The following is a 22,845-nucleotide window of genomic DNA, read 5'->3' on the forward strand; positions in this document are numbered from 1 at the left end:
TCTTAGAGCTTCAATTAAGTGAAAAATATAATGAGTGCAATGTCTTTAATGGGGAAACAAATGATGCCTGTTTGTGTAAACAATAGGCCTATAGTTCTGTTTTCCATCAACATTAAATATTCTGTGTTAAAAATTGATAGAGACTGAAATATACTGAATGCACAGGCTTTTTACATGTAGTCTGATATTTTAAACACTCTCCAAATAAGATGACTAGCCATACCATGCATAATAAGGAGCTACACTTGAAATTCCAAGACCACAGGTATAAAGACCATTTTTTCCCCTATTTCTGACCATAAATTTAACCTGTCTGTTCTACACATTTAGAAATGTAACATTGCATATTGCATATTTAAATGTAAAAATGCTTCACTACAGTTTTCTTCTAAAAAGTTACAATGTAAAACAGAAGATAGATTTGTCTTTATTATTTTTTTAGGTTAGGAAAGATCAAAGAATTAATAGAGAATGATGATTAACAGAAATAAAATTTAAAATACCATAGTATGGCATCTATGGTTTCCGTTCCTTAGTTTTTTAAACCTGCTTATTCCAATACCAGGTTGGCACAAGCCACATTATAAACCCACAGTAATGGACAAAAGACAATTTCTATTCCTAGGAGGGACACTGGTCCATCATAAAGCATCCTCACTCACACACCTACACCCATTCATAGTGAGTTTAAAGGCAACCTAAACTGCATCTTATTGTGATGTGGGTGCAAACAGGGATATTCCTGCAGATGGGAAGAATCTGGAGACTCCAAATAGATGATGCCTGGGCCAGGATTAGAATATAGGGATTTTCTATGGAAGAGCTTGTTTGTCTAAAGTTTTGCTCAAGAATAAAAAAATTAGATTAGACAAGAGGATTACATTCCTTTGATAAAAAATAAAAAGCAACTCTTGAAAAAGTACACAATATGGCCTATAATTAAATAACAGAACAGTGCTTTGCATGTGACGATCGGACATGACCTTTTCCTATTTTGCTTGGATAGTTTTATTATTATTTAACCTCATGGTCATGGTCACAGGAGATTATCTTGGTGCAGCAGGTGCAAGGCTGGGACCAACAGACGCTAGTCCACTACATGTCACACTTGCATTGACCGGGCTAATTCAGAATTTTCAGTTTGCCTAACATGGATATCTTTGTGAAGTGGGAGAAAAAAGGGAGTACTCACAAGCAAAAATCATTAGTGTTAAATTAACACTTTTTAAAAGTGTAAATAAAGAAACAATCCGTTAATGTAATACTGGCAATTTTGTTGTACAGAGGAAAAACAAACAGACACAAGAGTAATATGCAAACTCAACTGTGACAACAACCAGCTATGGTTTTTCCCAAGAATTCCTGAGGTAGCTGGGCTAACAATTGCACCACAGTATAATGTATTCTTATATTCTTTCAATTGTAATTCGTAATAGATGTGAATTAATGAACCATTAAGGTTAATCAATTGATATACATGCCTAATTATACACTGCTTCAGTACTTTATTTTTTAGGACAGAAATTAATTAAATGTACTGGAAAATATTGTTTTACCAGTATGCTTATCATTAATGATGACTTGTATAATTAAATGACCATTGGCTAAATAAGTAAATACTTATTACAGTTACCTATACTGTATCTCATTCTCTTTATATCTTTTTTATTGTTTGCAATATATTATATACAGTATGTCTTAATTTCACACAGCTACAACTGTAAATAATGTGCAAGTTGCCTAAAAATTTCAATGATAATATGACATAAGATGTTTTCTCAAACAGGCTGTAGAATGAAATTATCTTTTAGGGTTACAAACAATACAATATAAATGTCAGCAACAAAATGTTTCCAATGAAAGATAAGCATGCCATTAGCAAAAAAATTAATATTAATTTTCTGGTTGGTCAATCAAGACTAAAAATTATGTATATGTATTTTTATGACATGGTAATGCTGTGGTTAATGCTGCCTCCTCTCAGGCCAATGTTTCAATCAGGGTCCTGGACATTTGCACATTCACTCCATTTCTGCATTGTTTTTTCCTCCATATCCACAAAGACATGCAGGTTAGGTTAACTGATAATTCCATATTGGCCTGTGTGCACATTAATGGGCCCTGCAATTAAGTAGCACCACGTTCAATACTTTTTGCTGCCATGTGTTTAGTGCAGCTGGGATAGGCTCTGTCCCCCCACAACCCTGACTTGGATTGAGTAGGTTTATACATGAGTTTAGACTTTTTGCTACTGTAAAACAGCACTACAAGAACATCTTTAATTGAAATGAGGAAAAAAAATACTATTAGCAAGTCCTCCTAAAATAGTGAAATAATACAAAACATTACACATTAATTACATTGAAAATTTATAACATAATAATGAAGGGATTAAAGGACGTTTGCACTTATTAAAGACAAAAATTATTTTCATGCTGAAAATTGAAAAAGAAAAATTATGCCCCAGCAGCCAAACTTTTGTTTCTATGTTTCATCTTACTGTCTGGCATGTAATTAATTCTGCTGTTTCGTTCTATTACTTAATTTCTGCATGTACTTTTTGTATCATATACTTGTACCTGTACAATAATCAAATGCTGACTGTACAAAGTAAACACATCTCATCTCATTTTCTGAAATCGCTTTTCCTGATGGATGAATTTGACAAATAACTGCATGTACACTTGAAACAGTGCTACAAGTATGATCGGAGATCTTAAAGCTATTCATCATACAGGTCTTAACTTCCTTATTAGGTTAGTATGGGATTGAACACTTCAAAGATGTGCTTTTTTCCATCCGCCTTAAGTCCATGTGTTAAGAGTGTAAAAGATTTTTTTCTGACAGTAAAATAATTAAATTAATAAAAAATCTGGTATAAATCAAGTATATTGATTAAGAATAGTACTATTGGGAAATGCACTTGTAACTTGTGTTACTGTTTATATTAAGCTAGAACTATTTTAGTTTGTAACCCCGTCAATGTGTTGCCCCAAGTGTAAATTGTGTATTAGGCTGAGAATACAAATTAAAAGACTGCAGGTCTAATACGGTCCGCCACAAACTCAATGTGACCTTGAAAATGATTGTCTCAGCCCAACAGATACGGCAACGCATCAATAAATAAATTTCGTGGTGCACTGTATGCAAAGCATTTTTGGGCAACGTTTACAGTATTAAGATTTGTAAATGAATGCTATTTACACATTTAATATGCACCTGGATTCCGGATGTCTGCTGACACAACCGTGGCACGGTTGACTAACGGTTTAAATGGCTAAAGACTGTAAATACATATGCTGCAGGTTAAAAATGAGGTACGATTTACGTGTAAAGAGTTATCAGTATATTTTCCAAAATACTCCACCACCATATCACTCCTGGCTCAGAAGAATGGTTTGATGGTTCCGATTGGTACGATTTTGCATCTGACAGGCTGCGCTTGTCAAACAGCAGTGAATGTACTTCACACCATTTCACTAAATCTCTCACTTTAAATGTGCAAGTTCTTCATTGTGTAATGTACCAATTTGCTGAACTAAACTAAAATAGTATTAAGCATGTTGTACTTTAGCATGTCTCAGCCTCTATCCAAGTTTTCATTTCAAGGTCCGTAGACTAAACGACTTAATTTTCGTTTCTCAGGAGGCGTACAATACGCACAGCAAAAGAAAGACCAAAGTTAGATGTAGACGCCAAAAATGCTAGCCCATTCGCCAGCTCATAACGGTGCCCTGCAACTGTATGAGAAGTAGCGGCCACTGACCACCACCGTGCGCATCGGGGCATTTTTGCCCTCGTGTTTCATTTCAGCGAGAAGCCTGAAAACTTTACGCTGCCGCTTACATAGTCTTTGCCTCCGGCGGCTCTGCGGTTCCTCTCGCAGCGCTTCCTCGCGCATGCGCATTGGCTGCAGCCTGGGCAATTTGTCAGTACTCGTGAGAGAATTTGGGTAAGAAAAGACAAATTTAAACAATTTTACATCTCGATCTAAGTGTCGGGCCGTCAGTATTTTCCCGACAATAAGACCGAGGACACTCCCTTGTACTTTCGTGCGCGTTTTGCAGAGAGGCAATTAGCCTGAAAGTTAGAAATAAAAGTACTGAAAACGATTGGACGTGTCATCAATAATTCTGAGCCAGGAAGAGGTTTGAGTGCGATAACGCAAGAAAATGCTTTATATATTAAATAGGGCCAACGCAGACCAGCAGGTCAGTTTGTGTCGATAATTATTTAAGCCTGCGAGTGTTCTGCGTTACAAACTACTATTTAATTGATCATATGTGCACTTTTTTCCGAATATATGCCAGTTTCAGCGCAATTGCTCTTTATGCCGTAAGAAACTGCAGAAACTGGGTACCGTGAGGTGGCAACAAACAGAGCCATGTTTCAATATTTAAAGCCTCATCTGCTGCAGTCAGGGGACTAATCCAGTAAAATAATTTCTTTTTGTTTCAGCGCAGCGAGTATGTAGGCCTGTGGGTGAGAAATATATAGAGTATATTCCAGCTCCGCCATTTTGGGAAACTGCCTTTAAAAACACTAAATAGTATCATAGCAAAAGAAAAGTGCCGATCAGATTCTGATCTCGGTGTCGCGATGATTGGCATGCAGTTATTGAAAAACGTGTATAAAATTACTATCTTGAGAAAGCGGGGGGCACACGGAGGGATGGAAAGTGGTTATAAATCTCGAGATGCGTCTGACGCGCTGATGGGAAAAAAGTGTCAAACACGTTAAATAGTAATAATAAATAACTTGCACAAATGATTGCTCCGATTGAAACGGTTTGATGAACTGATTAGTTCCCTTTTGTTTTCCGCAGTGCGCTCGTTTTGCAGTTTCGCAAGTCACTTTCAGTACGCCCCTTTTAAATAGAAAGTAAAAATTATGAACGGAATAAAACATACCGGCATCGCTATGTATTGAAAAAAGAACACGGGGGGAGGACGGGAGGGCAACCTCGTCCGGGAAAACACATGTGCTAGTAGCGTCGGCGTGTACTTTTTACTGATTTGTGTGTTTTATTGCGTGAATTCAAAGAGAGAAACACACTGTTTATAAACTGCCATTGCGTTTGGGAAATATTGCGTGAATGAAGTTTTATACGACGATCAGAAAAAGAAAAAAAAACACGCACAGCCTCCATTGTCTTTACTGCCCGTGAGGTGCGGATCGCCTGCCGCCCATAAATCAATTTATTTCAGTAGGTAAGCGGATCGCTACAACATGTTAAGTTGTAAGCATGGAGAAAAATACCGTGCACCTTTTCAACGCGTTTGTTATTAGAGTTGATAAGAGTCATTTCAAATTATTCGCGGACAACGGTAATTTCTCTTAATTATGGAAGTCTGTGCATTTCGTAAGTGATTTCTCATTGTTAAAAAAACTAAGGTATTTAAAGTTTCAAGTACATAAAGGAGATAATAGAGTTGGCCAGGGCGACATCAAGCGGCGCAGCGCCTTTTGTACCACAACATCTGATGTAAGGAATGCTACATGTGGACAAACAATGACAAGCTGGGTGTACAGCGGAAAATAAATAGCCCCCCCCCCCCCCCAGCCTTCCAGCACCCCCGAAAAAAAAATACATGTGCAAGGCCTTGGCGCTGTAGGTGCCCTGCCGGGTTTCTCGCTACTGAGGCAGGCAGGGGCACTCCTTCCGTTGTTCGCTTGCTTCAAGGCAAAAAGGGTGGGGGCAGCGGTTGCTTCCTTGACATCACCATTCTCGAGACTCTAGACGGCCACTGGTTCAATTATTTTATACTATTTCTCGTTCACTCGTATACCGCTATTTATGCAAAGATTTAGGAGCTGGGGGCGGTCGCGAGATCTTGAACCGGAACAGCGGCACTTGGCAAGTTATCGTTTTCACAAAAGTGAATGCGCTGCGCAAGCTTGGATTCGTGCAAAGTACAGGAGATCCGAAATTTGCGCGGCTGTATGGAACAAAAGTGTCGCGGCCTAATGGGAGGCGCAACAGGTGCCGAAGAGATGCCAGCCTTTGCGCTTTTGTGTACAATTGTCGAGAGAGTGTGACATAACTTATTCGAGTGCCCTTATGAGTTGTGTATCCCGCCGCAAAGTACCGTTTGTTTGACAACAATTAAGTTGCATTTATATAGTGCCTTTCGCCATCACAGAACAGCGATTTGCGACATTGCATAAAGGAATTAACAGAAGAAAAGGGGGTTTTATTAACGAATAAAACGCATAGAAGTTTGAGGAATAGCAAGTCGATTGACATCTTTAATGTTTGAATATATCCTCTCGTAGTACTTTGTCCATTGTCACATTATTTGGTAATCCGCGTTCAGTAAAAGGGCTGAAACAGTTTAAATTACTTGCACAATCCACATATATGTGGTTGTTATAGCGAGGTCATTCCAAATAAACACTAATAAATGTAACACAAAAATGAACATGCACATCCTCTATCCATTACCAAACTCATCTAATCCATTTGAAGGTTACAGAGATTTGAGCCAATCCTTGCAGCCTCTGGGCAATACAAATGGCAATGGATTGACTGCCAGTTCATCACCAGGCACATTCGGTTATATTCATCTTATTTTTGTGTAGCACTTTTTACTGAGAAAAATACAATTACAAACTTCACAAATTACATAATGCACATACTTAAAGATGGAGTGACACGGTGGTGTAGTGTTAGTGCTGCTGCCTAACAATAAGGAGACCAGGGTTTGTGTCACATGAAAGTTAGGTGGGTTGGTGATACTTAATTGGCCCTAGTGCTTGGCTGGTGTGTGTGTTCACCCTACAATGGACTGGTGCCCTGTCCAGGGTTTGTTCTTGCCTTGCACCCCATACTGCCTGAGATAGGCTCCCACATTGCCTGCAGCCCTTTAAAGGACAAAGCAGGTTAGAGAATGACATACTTAAAGATACAGAAAAGGTAAAGCAATTTCAAGTTGAGTGACATGAAAGGGTACTAGCAAAATATGTTGTTTAACAATAACGTTGAGATATTCCCAGTTGACAATGGAGGAGAGGAAAACAAAAGCACCCGTCAGCAAAATCCCTAAAGAAAAACTTATTGGGGATATGCAGGGTTGGTTGTATGTGACAAGTACAGAGATTTAAATTTATTAAAATTTGAGTTTTTGGGATGCTCGAGGGAAACGCATGCAAACATTTGCTAAATATGAAAGCTCTAAACAGAAAGTGTCTGGGCCAGGATTTGCATGTAGGACTTGAATTTTGTGGTTGCAGTGCTACCCATTGTGCCACCCACTTTCCTTCTCTTCGTGTTTATTGAACTGTAGTAACCAAAATATTGAGATCTGTCTGAAACTATTTATTTAATTATTTGCAGAATACATTGTCACCACTCGCTTTCTAGTGTAAAAAAGATTTTAGTAGCACATTTATTATAGTATCTAAAGATTTGCTAACACGTATCATGAATTATTATGGGTAGTTTGTAACAATTTTGAAGTAAATACCTAATCAAAACAATATCACTTTATTAACAAGGCAAGGGTGACTTTCATATAAATAAGTTTAACGTCTATGAAATATTTTGAAATGTATTTTAAAAGTGAATAAAGAAAAGCAGACCACTGCATTAAAAATCTGAAATTTTTGTGACCTTCCAACAGGCTAGTGATATAGTACTTCAGGATTGTCTATACATTTTTAGGATTCTGTTTTAATTATTCTAGCATTGCAAGGAGATGGAGCCTGTCTTTGTAAGGTAGGGACCATTCCTGGATGAAACACCAGCATATCATACCTGCACCTCTATCTATCTATCTATCTATCTATCTATCTATCTATCTATCTATCTATCTATCTATCTATCTATCTATCTATCTATCTATCTATCTATCTATCTATCTATCTATCTATCTATCTATCTATCTATCTATCTATCTATCTATTCCTTATTTTATGTTCCTGCTTATTTCTTTGCTTGACCTTGGGGTGATGGAGATGTCTCGGTGCTCATTCGCACTGGCCTAATTTAGAGATAGTAGTTTACCTAGAATGCACATATCTAGGATGTCGGAGGAAACCTCAGTGCCCATGTAACACCAACAGCGAGAAAGCACTGACTACTGGGCTAGGAGCTGAACCTCAGAGCTGGGTGGTAGCAGAGATATCCATTGTTCCTCTATCTAGTTTTTCCCAAATTTAGTTAATAGTGATTTTGGATATGGAGTGCAGATGACAACAGTAATGCATCATGTATAATACAAATGAACATGTTGGCATTAGTAAATGTGAGCTGCCCTAGGCGGTTGATGTCAGTTTGCTGTCCTATTTAGCGATTTTCAGGGATTAGTACATTGGCATTTACCAAATCTAAAGATAATAGAGTGGTCGAGAAGTAAACTTAACTATAATATCTGTAAAATTGTCTTAATAAATCTATTAAAGAAAATATTAGAAAATAATATGCACAAGGACTCAAATATATCAAGAAATTTCATTGCCTGAGAAAGGTAATATGCCAGATTTGGAATATAATATGATCTTCCAAAAACATTTTTGATGAATACAGTGTAAATTTCTTAGAATGCTAACTATCTACTTAAGCCCCCCGATTTATAACAAGCAAACATAAAAAAATTCCATATTTCTATTTAAACAGAGGATAAAACAATATTAGTGAAGAAATGCTTCTATTTTTGAAAGGTATAAATCATTTTACTTTTGAAACATTTTTTTAAAAGAATGTAGGGGTTTAACTGGAGGAAAATTTATACATTTTACATAAAACAATCATTGTTCAAAAATACTTTTAAACTTGTTGCCTTATATTGCAAATCCAGCTTGGCATACTGTATAACTTTCAAATGAAAAAAGAGGAAAACCACAAACATAAGCAGGCCAAATGACTTGTCTCAAAAGCATTATGGTACTTTTCCTTGCAATACAGTACAGTATAGCGTTTAGACACATTAATTTCTTTTAATGTTTTAATTACTATAATATTTTTTTGGTAGTCAAAATGCTGTATTAAATGTAACATAAGTACATCTTACGTGTTATTTTGATCATTTCCAGAAGGGAATTATTTTAATGGATATTTAAAATGTGTTTGTTTTATTTGTCTGACTTTTCAGTTTGTTCAACTGACCAAAAAAATAAATCAAATAATTCATATTTTATAGTCTTTTAGATTAGTCTTTTGGATTTTCGTATTTTCTTGTGGTAATGTAATGAATGTTGTGAATGCTGTTTCTGTTCCCATATTAAGGTTAAAATTACCTAGTTAATATGATTGATTCATCATTAAACTAGTCAGCAGACCTAATGAACTTAATGACTTCCTCCCATTTGTAAAACAACTTGCGTTCTGTGCTGTGGTACTCACCATATTAGGCTTTAATTATTGCAGAGGTATAGTACATACAGTATTAACTCTGGCTAAATTATATGTGTTTTGAAAGTAATTGCAAATTAATCTGCTGAAAGTCAAGAAACAGAAGAGCATGAAATCATTGTTTTCTACAGAATTGTACATGTATCTTATTAACTCATTACTGAAATTAGTATTTGTATAGCACTTGATAAGTTGTGTTAAGGTTTACCATTTAGATCGACAAAAACCTAACAGCTTTACATAGTGGCTACATACACTATATACAATTATATATATATATATATATATATATATATATATATATATATATATGTATGTATATTTTTTGTACAACATACAGTATATAGATACAGTGTTTCTCCTAGAATATATTTCATAGTGGGTGGCATTGGTTGTTAATTGGGGATGTCCCTCTTAGAGAGTTGGCACTGATAACTGAATAAATAATAGTAAATACTACATTACTGTATATAATATCAAATAATATAATTTTACAGCAAGAAAGGAATACATACAAATTTTATATTGAACCACATTCAGAAAAGACATGCCAATAGAAAAGACATATACAATTTTAATTGATCCATACTCAAAATAATCATACTTAACAAAAAAATTAAGCATACTTAACAATTAACTTGCTTTTATAAGTTGATGGTCATAACACTGTTTTTGCCTGTTGGAATGTATTTTCTAAAGTATTCCAGAGTAAGACCAGGAGCAACAAGTGAAAGCAAACAAGCAAATGACTTGCAGTGTGGCCCCTTTAGACACTGACAAAATTATAATAAATTAATTGAAGTTGCTTCAAAATTGGATGTCTTTACTGACTGGAGTCAATGCCAATTGATTAGAGATCGGGATTAATGTTCATCTTGCCCTCTAATTTCAATCATAGGTGAAACACTGATGTACTGTATATACAGTACATGTATATACTGTCTTATCTCTCTTAATGCTTGTTTATGTGAGTGTGTGTACTGTATATCTAACGTGTATATATATATATATTTGTGTGTATATGTATACATATATACAGTATGTATATATATATATATATATATATATATATATACAGTATATATACACACATTATGTATATATTCACAGGGTTTGGGCAAAAGTAGGTTTACAGCTGTTTGTTTGGAAAAAGAAATGCAGGTTATGATTATTACAATAGCTTTATTAACTTTATTAACTCATAAGAATGTTGCAGTGGCACAGTGCACATAGGTACAATCTCGTAAGTGCTCAAATTGCCGGCCTTCATTATTTACACAGTCTTGCAGTCTACTGTACTTGCTACACTCAAGCACACTTTAATAGTAATAATAAGAAGAAGACAAATAATACAAATAAATAATACAATAATTAATAAACAATAATACAAGAATAAACTCTGTGTTTCATGTACTCACAACTGTAAACTTGCTTTTGCCCATCTCTGTATATACTGTATATATGTACACATGTACACTGTATATATGCCTGTTTAAATTGATAGGAAAATATTTCATTTCTACTATCATCAGCTACTTGCATTTTGGGATGTGATGGTAAATAATTACTATTTTTATTTTTGTTATTTATGAAATAAAATGTATACTTGTGCTATACTATACTTAATTGTATTTATTTGTCGCAACAAGGAGACCAGTGTTCAAGGCCTGTACTCTCTGTGTGGAGCTTGAATGATTTCACCATGTCTACGTGGATTTTTTTTCCACATGCTCAGTTTCCACCCACAATCCAAACACATGCAGATTAGATGAATTGGCAATGCTAAATTGGCCTTGATATGCATGTGTGTGTTTGTTCTGCTATTGGGCTTTTGTGTTGTCCAGAGATTGTTCCTGCATTGTGCCCAAAGCTTGCTGGGACAGGCTTTGGATTCTTTGCAACCCAGCTCTGGATAAGTGGATTTAGAAAATAGTTGAATGGACTGTAGAAAAGTAGCCAGGTTGATTCTCTTAACATTTCAGAAACATGTTATGTTGTTAGTATGGTTTTTGATAATATGAGGGCAATCTAACACTAAAATAGTCTATGAGTGAGCTAACGTAAATAGAATTCCTTTCAATTACTATGCACATTTTATTTTCTAACATAGTTATTTAAAGAAAGCTTAGAAGATACTCATGAAATTATCAATTTTCACAGCAGCCACTATTCTTCAGGTTAATTTCACACTTTAATTCTGTTGTATGTTAGATATTAGAGTAAAATGAAATTTCTGTCCTGGTGTATTAAAAACCTGAGTGCATTCTTAACATGAGCCAGATTTGTCTAAGATTGTAATTGTCAAACTCCTGCAATGACAATTTCTAGACTAAACCTTGTAATTTGTTCATATTGAGAGGTGATTCAGTGGATAACTGTTTTTGTGTTTGCATTTATTGACCTAGAACTCTTCTTTTTTTGCTTATTAAGATAGCAGGCATCCGTAATACACATTAATGTTGTTTGCAACTCCTTTTATGTAACTTCAGAACCCTGAGATCAAAATCTTATTCTAGCAATTGCTTGAAAGCAGACTCCAGTCCAGACAAATATAGACAGTTGTATTACTAGACACTCCCAGATCTTTGCAGAGCTGGAAGAGAACTCATTATTCTGGAGTGATACAGTAGGCAGACAAAGATGTGATAACTTAATCTGGAGACAAGAGGAAACAGCTTTGTGTATGAATATAAGCCATTTTTTTATTTTCAAGTACTTATCTAAATGCAAGGGCAAGAACTGAGGTTGAAAAGGCAACTAAAAGGTTGGCTACTAACTTGTTTTAATTACTTCTAACTATTTAAGAATGAATTTTTTTATATTTTATGGTGAATCCAATACTCGGATGGCAGAAGCTGTATGTCACCATTTTATGTAGGTGGGATAAAATTACATATGTCAAGTGATCTCCACATCCCATAGCCTGTAATGGGCATAGCGGTAATCAGTACGGTCTTACAGTGACTATACTAATACAAGAAAAAAAAGTTCCATTGTCAGAATAAGGATCAAGCATTTAAAAATTCTTAAAAGACAAAATGTGTAAGCAAGAAATGCATAAAAAAATGTGTGCTAGGATTTCATAAACCCAGATTATAACAAACTTCATTGAACCACCCTTCCCTCCATTGACAGAGATGTTTGGGCAGTAGTGCACTTGAGTATAAGAGAATGGTTGGTAGGAATGAAGTCCATGCTAGTTTTTACAAATCAATTCATTAATGACCTAAACAAACAGCAAATCGTGTTCTCTCTGTAAAATGTGTGTATGGCCAGTTGGTCCCCATTAAAATTAGATTTTTAGCAAATAGGCTTCACCTTTCATTTTGGGATCCTTCTGGCGAAAATAAAGTCGGTGTGTTTCAAAGGATATAAAGTGCAGGTATTTTTCAAAACATTGTAACTGCCTGGTTGTAAGTGGAAAGGCAATGCCTTTTTTGTTCAGTTGGTGTTCAGTTTTGGAAATCAGTGTGTGAAGTGGCATGGTAGGCTGGTGATGCCTTTCGAATGACTAAATTCTTGGCAGCAACCGCAAATGCAAAGTATATGAAAAGGCACTGCTCCTACATGTTCAGCTATTGTTTTATTATTTTGTTTTTCCAATTCAGACAGGACTCATTTAATGATGTTTGTTGGCAATTCTAACCCATCTGTAATAGATGTGTGATTTGCACAAGCGGGAGGGAATGTTGACTGCTCAGAGCACAGGTAGGGGACCTTCCTGAACATATTAATTGCCAACTAGTCAGAACTGCAGAGGATGCAAATGTCATTGCTCACATTGGGCATGGCATGTGTATGGGCAGGCTGCTTGCTGTGCAAGTCATCATTATAGGAAAAGGAGAAAAGCTCAAGTGTAGAATTTGCAACGTTGTACTCTCTGAAATTCAGTCTGTACTGTATGATAATCTAAATTAGATAAGAAAATCAGTCTGAGCCCTGCTACAGAATGATACTACCCTCACTCAATGTTATGTTACATGAGGGCTATTTAAATTTGGAAATGAGTGGCTAAATAGTAGCTTAGGACAGGCCATAGAATAACAGTGTCTGTAATGTATTAAAGCAGCGGTTGTCAGCATTGGTCCTGGAGGGTTTCCATAACTACAGGCATTCATTTAAGTCCGTTTCGTAATTGTAAGCCAAAAATTGCTGCTAATGTAATGTATGTTTTTGACATTTGTTTTCTTTGACTAGAAAGTTTAAGAATCCTTAATTGATGTTTTTACTTTTAAACAGTTGCATTCATGTGATTCTTGCTTGCATTAATCATCTGCCAGTTAACTTTAAAGTGAAAATAAAAAGAAAATTAACTTGGCCCTATTCTGTGTTCATCATAAAGTATTTGTTTTAGGAAAATTTTAGAAAGAAAGAAAGTGTGAACTGTGAAGCACTAACAAATATTATCTGCTCCTCATTTGGATGATGTCCTCAGAAAAGCAAATTCTGTAGTACTATAAATATTGTTAGGAAATAAAAATTGTTTGCAGCAAATTCCCATGGCTACCAGCGCCCACAAGGACTCAGATTGGAAACTTCTGTACTTAGACATATTTAAATGACAATGCTTATAAATGCTTAAGGTCAATAGTTAAAAAGAAAAATAAGAGTGACCAAAAGACATGATTTGAAAAATCTTAATATTACAAACGTCAGCCCTAAAATGTTTACATTTTTTAACAGTAAGAAGGAGTCAAAGATGATATATTTTTCTTTAAACTGTTTTATTTTTACAGTATCTATAGGGTCTGTTCAGATCACAGATGTTTGAGAATGAAATACCAGATTGATTAAAATAGCATATGAAGTATCAATTCACTATTTGTGGGCAATGTTTGCTCAGTGCTAGTGATTTTATATTCAAGCCCATAATTTTGGTTTTGTAAAAGTCACCACAAACTGCAGAGGTTTTTAATGACTTGAATTTTACCATCCTTATAAAACAGGAATTGGACTGACTTAATATTTCAGTGTCTGTTGACATAACCCATTAAATGGATCAGTGAAAGTAGCTATGAAAGGCATGTTAGTAAAGAAGGATGCTGAAGCTTGTTGCAGTCCCAGCCCTTTGTGCATGACAAATGTTAATGGATGTTTATAATGTAAGAAAGCATCTCTCTTGTTTGTGTGTGACAACTGACACTACAAGCTTAAACAATGGAGTCCTTTTTTGCAATATTTTTTGATCAAGCCACAGAAATATTCTGTAGCATTGGATCATATGATGTCTAAACACTTTAAGGCTTGGAAAGGTTTGGTTAGAAAATTTGATAAGAGAATAATAATCACATTACAAGCTACAGGAATTCAGAACTTGGATTGCACAATTAACTTATGTAAAGAATACAATAGCTAATTTTTAGAGAATCCTTTTTACAATTGGCCAATTGTTTAAAAGTAGTTTCCTATCATTGTGAGAAGTGCAGATCTTTAAATTTATGCTGTAAGAATGAATAAAAAAATAACGAACATGGGAGGGTATGATGACCCAGTAGTTAATGCTGCAAGATGTAGATCTTTTGACTTTTGGGTGTAAATCCTGACTTTGTCACTGTCCACGTGGAATCTCCCATGGTCCCCAGTGCTTGTACTGATTTTAACCCGGTACCCTTGGGTAAGTTTATTATTCAGTGGATGCATTATCTTCTCTGGTTAGGCTTGCTTCCTGTCTTGCACCTGATTCACCTGGCTGTTATTTCTTATCTGATTTCTTCTTATGAGCTGTACAGTATTGAAATCTATGTTGTCTAATAGTGAATGACTATAATACGCAATTTGATGACCACCAAGTCACCTAAAACTCTATCATTGGACTGTGTCGGGATTCAGATTTGTGGCGATATGTCAAAAATAAAGTTAAATGTAAAGTTTTATATGATGGAAGTATTAATACTAGATTCAACAAAATAATACCTGGCTTTGTGACTAGAATGAATGCTCTTTCTGATGGGGTCATTATTTCCACCACTTTACCGTATAGAGGGTCTATTACAAGGCTGACATGATTATGGGTATATACAGGGCAATGCATGATGTACAAGTCAAGGGAGGATATGGTTAGGCTGCATTTGAAAAGACACATTACAGTTTCTGTGCACAATAAACTAAAGCAAGCATAAAGGCAATGGCTAGAATGCAGCTAATACTTAAAGAAATATTTATTTACTTTTTTGGCTGATTATCCAAGGCAACTTAACAACATTTGAGATCAATTAGTTGTATTTTGTTTGTTTTTCCAATTGGAACACAAGAAGGCGAAGTGAGTTGCTCATGGTCACACAGTGTCAGCAGAATTTGAACCCTGAACCTCAGGGTTTGAAGTCCAAAGCCTTAGCCACTACACTACACTAGATGGGATAAGCTATGAAAAAAGACTGAAGGATCTGCCTGCTGCACCTTTAAGCAGCAATAAAGAAGTGATATGATGAAATGTTTATTATTCTGAAGCTTTTACTATTGCATACATCTTTCAAAAAGAATATAGGGACACAAATGAAAACTGGTTTTATGAGAACATTTTAAACATTTCCAAAATGGTTTTATTAATAGAACCATTAATGTAAGCTTTTTTAATTAATTTATTTTTTTCTTCAAATGTCCTTACTACTGGTTTGTACTGTTGGGAGTGACATGGCACCGCTACCTCACAGGTCCAGAGTCTTGGATTCAGGTCTCATTTACTCACTTCAAAGTATGAATGGGTTTCCTTCCACATCTCAAATATTTGCAGGTTACATTAATTGGCTGTTAAATTGGTTCATGTTGGTAAGTGAGTATGCCCCAATGATGGAATAGAGTCTTGTGCAGAATTGGTATGTGTTTTGTACCTGATGTTCCCAAGACAGGCACATGTTACAATTATTGAAATTTGAATAGTTTTAAATGTTGATTGGTTATTTACTCAGGCTGACTACTAATAAAATTCTCACTTGATGGAAAATAAACATGGAATAATACCTGTTATTCATAAATAAACTAAAAAAATGGTTTGAAGATACATATTTCTAAAAATAGTTACTGACCATCCTATGAAATGAAGACAAGTTAGAATTTTATAAATAGTATTAGAAATTTATATTTCGATATAAGCTAAATATATTGTAGTCTTGATATAGAATTACTATACATAAGATTGTGAATCAGGTATTGCTGTGACAAAATTACTATATCCACTATTTAATGTCCTCCTCTTTCTTATGTATTTCACTATGTTTTGTAAAAAGGGATGCTCACATTTGGGTTTTAGTTGCTGTTTTCTGAAGGTAGGATGGCTTATCTGAATCTATTTTCAAGCAAAGTAAAGAGGCAGAATGACAAAGTGTTGAAACTGTCAAAAGCAAACTTGAGATTGGCACAACATTTAAAAAGTGCTAGCAGGTGTTATTTCAGAAACTGAACTGGTTATCTGACATAATACATCTTTACAACTGGGGACTGTTGGATATCATGGTGAAAAGATACCATGTAAAGTTGATTGCAGTGCCAGATGTGTGTTACACCAATAATTACAATTTATGTAACCAATTGCAGTCATTTTTTTTAAACACAGGGTACTATCCTCCAGTTATATAATTGTAAATAAAACATATTAAAGTTAGAAAATGCTCTAGAAGTCTCTGTGTGAATCGTAGGGATAGCAGTTCGTCCTTAATTACCCTCTGTATAAACCCAGCTTGAGCCAGATAATTTACAATTCTTACATCTGTGTATGGCTCATGGATAACACTTTAGATTTGACAGATTTGAGTCTCACGCGTGCATTCACAAGCAGTCTATAGCATAAGCTATGGAAAATCTGGAAATGAAGTGCAGTGAATATGTAGATAGTAATAAACGCACACATTACAAGCTCCAGTATGGGAAACCAGCGTAAAAAGTACAAATTCTAAAGGAATACACCACCCAAAAATGTTTTTTTTTGTTTATGTTACTTACCTCATATGTCACTTTGCATTAGTAGTGGGTGAGAAAAAAATGTAATTTCATGTTTTCTTGGAGAATTTACACAACAAAGTGTACAATATAAACTGGAAAGGCAATTCAAAAGGACAGTATTATGGGATTGTGAAGATCTGCCTCTCCCTTTGAAGAAACTTTATGGTGCCTTCAGGTTAAATTCATAATATGGGAATATGCCTTCCCTGTTTGTACTGTATGCTGAGTTTTTTTGAAGTATTAATAATATTTTAGTAAAATATGCACATATTTTGCTCGTTGTAGGATACAAATGGATAGTGGATATTTGGACATGTGGTTTATGCGACATGTGTTACCCCCTTTGGCTACCAGATTACAGCATTCATTTTCATGCTACATTTTTACATGCAAGCATGTATGCTATTTCCTCCATCTCCATCACTTTGCAAACATTTTTTACACATGGTCAAGCATATGCTACTTGGTCTAGAGCAACGGTGAGACCAAATGTTTAAGTTCTTAATACAGAAAAGCAAAGAAAACTAATTTAAAGTGAAGGCAGAGTGTTACTCAATATACCGTGAATAAGGAAAAATTTTCTATACAAATATGTTATTTAAATCAATAAAGAGTTACGTAAACATATAGGTATTTGTATAAGAAACATTTAAACATTCAGGTTACATGTATGTGTAGAAGCATGTAAGCGTACATGTTATTTATCCATATTATCACCCTTCTTTTGTGCTTACAGCTTTAAACGGCTGTGTGCCCATCCAGTTTCACAGCCTTCTTTCCATGAACATCAGGATATGCTGTTACACCTCATACATATACTGTATTACTGGTAAACTTTGCATACAAACAGTGGTTAACATGTAAGAAGCACTTTAACTTGGAGACTTCTCTTGTGACACAACTTGTACTCATTAAGGATAAGTATGAACAAAATATTTAAAGGTAGGGTTCATGGTTTTGTTTTGTTTTAAGCAGTCCTGTCTGTTAATGGGTCTGTGCTGTATAGTGTAAGTAATATCCTTTGATTTCTCTAATGTTATACTTTTATGATCATACCCTCATATTCTTAGAAATTTTCTGTACTAGTAAAGGTGGCTTTAACAGTTTTGAACTGAAAATAAAAACAGGCCGTAAGTCATTATATAACTGAAGCTACTTTTGCACATATCAGCTGGGTTCAGGACTTCATATAGGAATATTAATAGCAGTAGAGCAGTGGTATTCATGCGTAGAGTACAGTTAAATGGTGAATTTGTCATCACATAGCATAGCATTACTTTGTATGAAAGCATAGTAAATCTCATCCTGTTTCTTTTTTCTCTACATTGTTTCTATCATTCTCTCATTGACTTTAATCCCTTCTTCCTATAGCTGTTAACAACCTAGCATTTTACTGAGGTAAAACACACCATAGTTATCAAAGCGTGCAGGTACTTATTTGCAAACACTTTATGAACTTAAAAATGTCTGAAAGTGGATGAGGCATTCACATGTGAGGGAACAGGTAAAATATTTCCAAAAAGTATAGGTATGTTTAATTTGGACTTCTTTCATTTTTTTTCTACTCTGTGGTAAATATAAAATGACAACAGATTGGAAAACCATTCAAAATATCAAAGAAATGCTTCATTTTTATTTGCTAGCAGCATTTGAAACATTTTTTGTCAGTGTCAGTTCTAGTAGAAAAGGGAAATCATATCAGTAGAGTCAAATATATTTGAAGTAATTAGGGTAATAGCATTTCATTGATGATCTATAAATTTCATACACACTCATAAATTCACACAGGCAGACTGACATAACACTGGGAATGGGATTTCTGACAAGAAATGCAAAAATAAAAGGAACTTTAGGCTAGCTAGATGTGCTTTGTAAATGTATGCTCCTTTGATTATGAAATTTGGTTTCTTTGGCATCATGAAAGGAGTGTCAAAAAAGAGTGACAAATATTACTGATTCGGGAAGTAAGTGAATGGATGGATGCATTTTATGATGAGTTATATTGATTGAATAGATTTTTTTTGTCTTTTTATGTGAATAATTTATTTATATATTGCACAGATCTGCAGTATTTGGAGGAAGAATGGAAGATGCAGCCCTAAGTGAAACATCACAAGACTTTGATGTTTATAATGCTATGGACTGGAAGGATGGTATTGGGACATTACCAGGTAGTGAGTTAAAGGTAAGAGTGTGAACAAAACATCTAACTTGAGCTAAGCGCCTATTTAGCAATATAGGGTAGAGAGAAGTCTTTTCTTGAGCTGCATAATATATAGGGAAAGACATAAAATGCAAAGTTGGAACAGTTGGGTTACAATATGAATATAAATATTATTTTGTTTAATCCTGAATTCTGCAGCATTTACTATAAATTATCGTAGCATTTTAATGTATAGTGTATTGCCTTTGATTTTGTATGGAAAACCCAGGAATAAAATATACAAGAAAACATTATAGTAGTTTTAAATGTGGCTTTGTAATTATGTGTTTGTCATTTAATGGCTACTTGGAGCTTCCATTGTATTCTATACATGCTAGGACCATTGGACTATCACCTGCCCAATTGAAATTGCACAATTTTATTAATATGATCGTCTGTACAAAAAATTTTCCTGGAAAAAGCCCGAGGACACTTGCAGTTACAAATGGCTTGCATGGATGCCTCAGTGGTAGTTCAGTATTTTAAAATGACATTTAATGAAATTACAGAAGATTTTTAAAAGTCATATTCAAGCGGTTGTTCAACATTTGTTAACATTAACTTTTAACAACACTAGCAGAAATTATCCGGATAGAAAGGAACAATTCTCAGGTTTAATAATCCCAGGAATTGTGTAGAATTTGAAGTGTGTTTTTGTATGCAAGTGTATTTATCCTGCAGTATACTGGTACCCTTTATAGGGGTTGTTTCTGCTTTGCAGCTAATGCTTGCTGGTTTGGGGTCCAGCTTCCCCACATCTCTGCTCAGGATAAGCAGGTTTGGAAAATGGATAGAGAAATTATTTTTTTAGACACACCAAGAGGAAATGGTCATTTTTTATGTTGTCATTTTTTTTACATATTATTATCCTAAGTAAGAAGGCAGAGGTGTAGTATCAGAAGTTGACCAAAAAAGTCAAAAATATTTTTTTTTATGACCAAAGGAATAATTTAGTGACTGATTAAGTAGTGCATGTGGTTTCTTTAAAAAAGTCTGAGATAAACATTTTTTTGTATAATTAACTCCAATGGAAAAACATACAAATTTCTAGATGAGATACTAAAAGGGTTATTAAGGATTTCACTTCATGATCATCTGAACACAGTGGTTTCTTTGCTGTTTTTTCTTGTGTAGAATGAAGAGTAGCTCTCTGAAATTTTAACACATTTTCACATAGCAGACTTTACTATATACAGTACATTTATTTGCTATAGAAACCTTTCAGCTAGTTATAGTAGCATTTAGGACAATTTCAATATTTTGCATGCTTGCTACCCTGTCCAGGGTTTATTCCTGCCTTGTGCTATCTTGGGGTTGCTATCTAGCCCAATGTGACCCTGGTCTGGATTAAGTGGGTCATAAAATTACATTAATGACCAGGACATACTTTGCTCATGTTCACACATACCAGTAGCTAGAGGCATTAAGTTCCTGGGTGTCGCCTACTATATTTGCCTATAGTTGCTGCACATCTGACACTGCATTTAACATTATTTGAAATTCATGTCATGAAAAGTGTGCATGGAGAAGACTTTTATTTAATTAATTAGTCAGAGCTTTTTAAGGCTTACTGCTTGCATAGGATGTTTCAGTGGTCCACGTAAAATTAATGCCATGCTGTTTATATATACTGTATCTATTATGCATATATATTTTCATTTTATTTGACTTTGATATCCTATCCCTGAGTGTGCACTATATCTGTATTTTTCAACTTCTTTGGCGTCGTGACAGATAGGGGTACCACTGAGCCCCAAACCCTGGATACAACTGACACACAGACAGTCACAAGTTCAAAATAGTGGCTTTTATTATAAAAATACCTCTCAAGGGTTTTTTCAAGGTTATATAGGCATGAATAGAAACAATATTTTTCTTTCTTCTTTCCATCACTTTTCTCTCTCCATCCACCTCCCTCCAATGAGTGTTGCCTGCCTTGCTCTTGATTCTGACTCCTCGGAGGAGGCTAGATGGCTTTCTTATATGTCCGGCCCGGGAATATTTCTGGTGCCAGGGTATAGCCTGAAGGAAGCACTTCTGGGTTAGACCTAAGTGTCAAGTCCCAAAAAGTAGGGATTGTGAATCTCTATAGCACCCCCTGGCGGCACACATTGGACCCAATAGTGGTGACCATGATCACTACAACTCCTATCATGCCCAAAGGATTCTACATGGTTATTGCGGTCATGGGATGCTGCCATCTAGTTGATGGGGGGTAAAAATACACAAAATTAGAAGCTTTCCCCAATGCTCCCTTATCTTGTCATTTCATTCTGTTAAGGCCCCCATACTCATCCCAGCCTGGATGTCAGATCCTGTTTGGCACTTACAGTTTCTTCACGACCCAGCAAGGGAAGGCAGGGTACCATTCTGTGAATTGAGCTTGATTGGGTTGGGGGGTAAGGGGGTTTGGTGTATCGAGTGCAATCAAATTGGCAAACCTCTACCATTATAAAGAGTAGCAACTCACGACCCACAGGAGGCACCCCAGGTTCCACTGGTTGAGAAACACTTGACTGCACTGTATAATTACACATCCACAAATTTGATAACCAGTTTTCCTTGCTATTCTCCACTCTATAAATTGTTTAGTCTATTTTATTCATTACTGTGCAGACCTTTAAACCAAGTGTTTTTTTTTCAGCTAAATAGGAAGAATTTCTTTTGGGCAACTCAAATTCTTGTCCAAAAGAAGAGAATACTGAAATTCTCTGTATCACATATTGATGGTGTATCTAGGAAATCAATCGAGAACTGGACTACAACTAATCTGTTAACATTTTGTAGCATCCCCATAATGACAGCATTTTTATAACTCTCTTTTTCTAGTGGCACAGTATTTTTGTGGCTTCTTTTACCTTTAATTTATAAAAGTCTGGTTGCTTTATAGCTTTTGCCCTTTGGCTTCAGGAGGGATGGAGTGGACTGTGTTGATTTTCCATTATGGTTATTATTCATCTCATATTTCCTATTATTAATTTTTTAAGACAAATGATTATAAAAAAAAATCACAGATGAGTTTTCTAGGATGATTAATTTTTAGTTACATATGTCATTATTATTTACCTGTTAATCCTTAGGATAGTTTAAATTTGTGAAAGAGGCTGGTATATGGCTGGTCTGGTTGTATACACAATTTTATACCATCAGTGTTATAGAAAATCACACATTGCAGGACGTACTTCCCAGAACTTCTTCCATGAGGCTCTCCACGGCTCAAGGTGAAAAGAGCAGTGACAGTGATGAAAATGCCTTGGGAATAAGCCAGGTTTTGAATTAGAGGGACATTTCTAATTATGCAGATTAGCCTATCATGGATGGAAGAGAAAACCATTATTGTTGAATACAATAAATG

General features: G+C 35.2%; 1 protein-coding gene across 1 annotated transcript in view; it reads left to right on the forward strand.

Moving 5' to 3' along the window:
- The first annotated feature begins 3,885 nt into the window (after positions 1 to 3,885).
- Positions 3,886 to 22,845, forward strand: part of l3mbtl3 (L3MBTL histone methyl-lysine binding protein 3) — a 155,271-nt gene continuing 136,311 nt past the window's right edge. The window contains exons 1-2 of the mRNA XM_051924217.1: positions 3,886 to 3,952; positions 19,349 to 19,472. Coding sequence (XP_051780177.1) covers positions 3,900 to 3,952; positions 19,349 to 19,472 — 177 coding nt within the window. The 5' untranslated portion in view covers positions 3,886 to 3,899. The remainder of the gene's footprint in view (positions 3,953 to 19,348; positions 19,473 to 22,845) is intronic.

The sequence above is a fragment of the Erpetoichthys calabaricus genome, chromosome 3, assembly GCF_900747795.2.
Source record: "Erpetoichthys calabaricus chromosome 3, fErpCal1.3, whole genome shotgun sequence".
Lineage (NCBI taxonomy): Eukaryota > Metazoa > Chordata > Cladistia > Polypteriformes > Polypteridae > Erpetoichthys > Erpetoichthys calabaricus.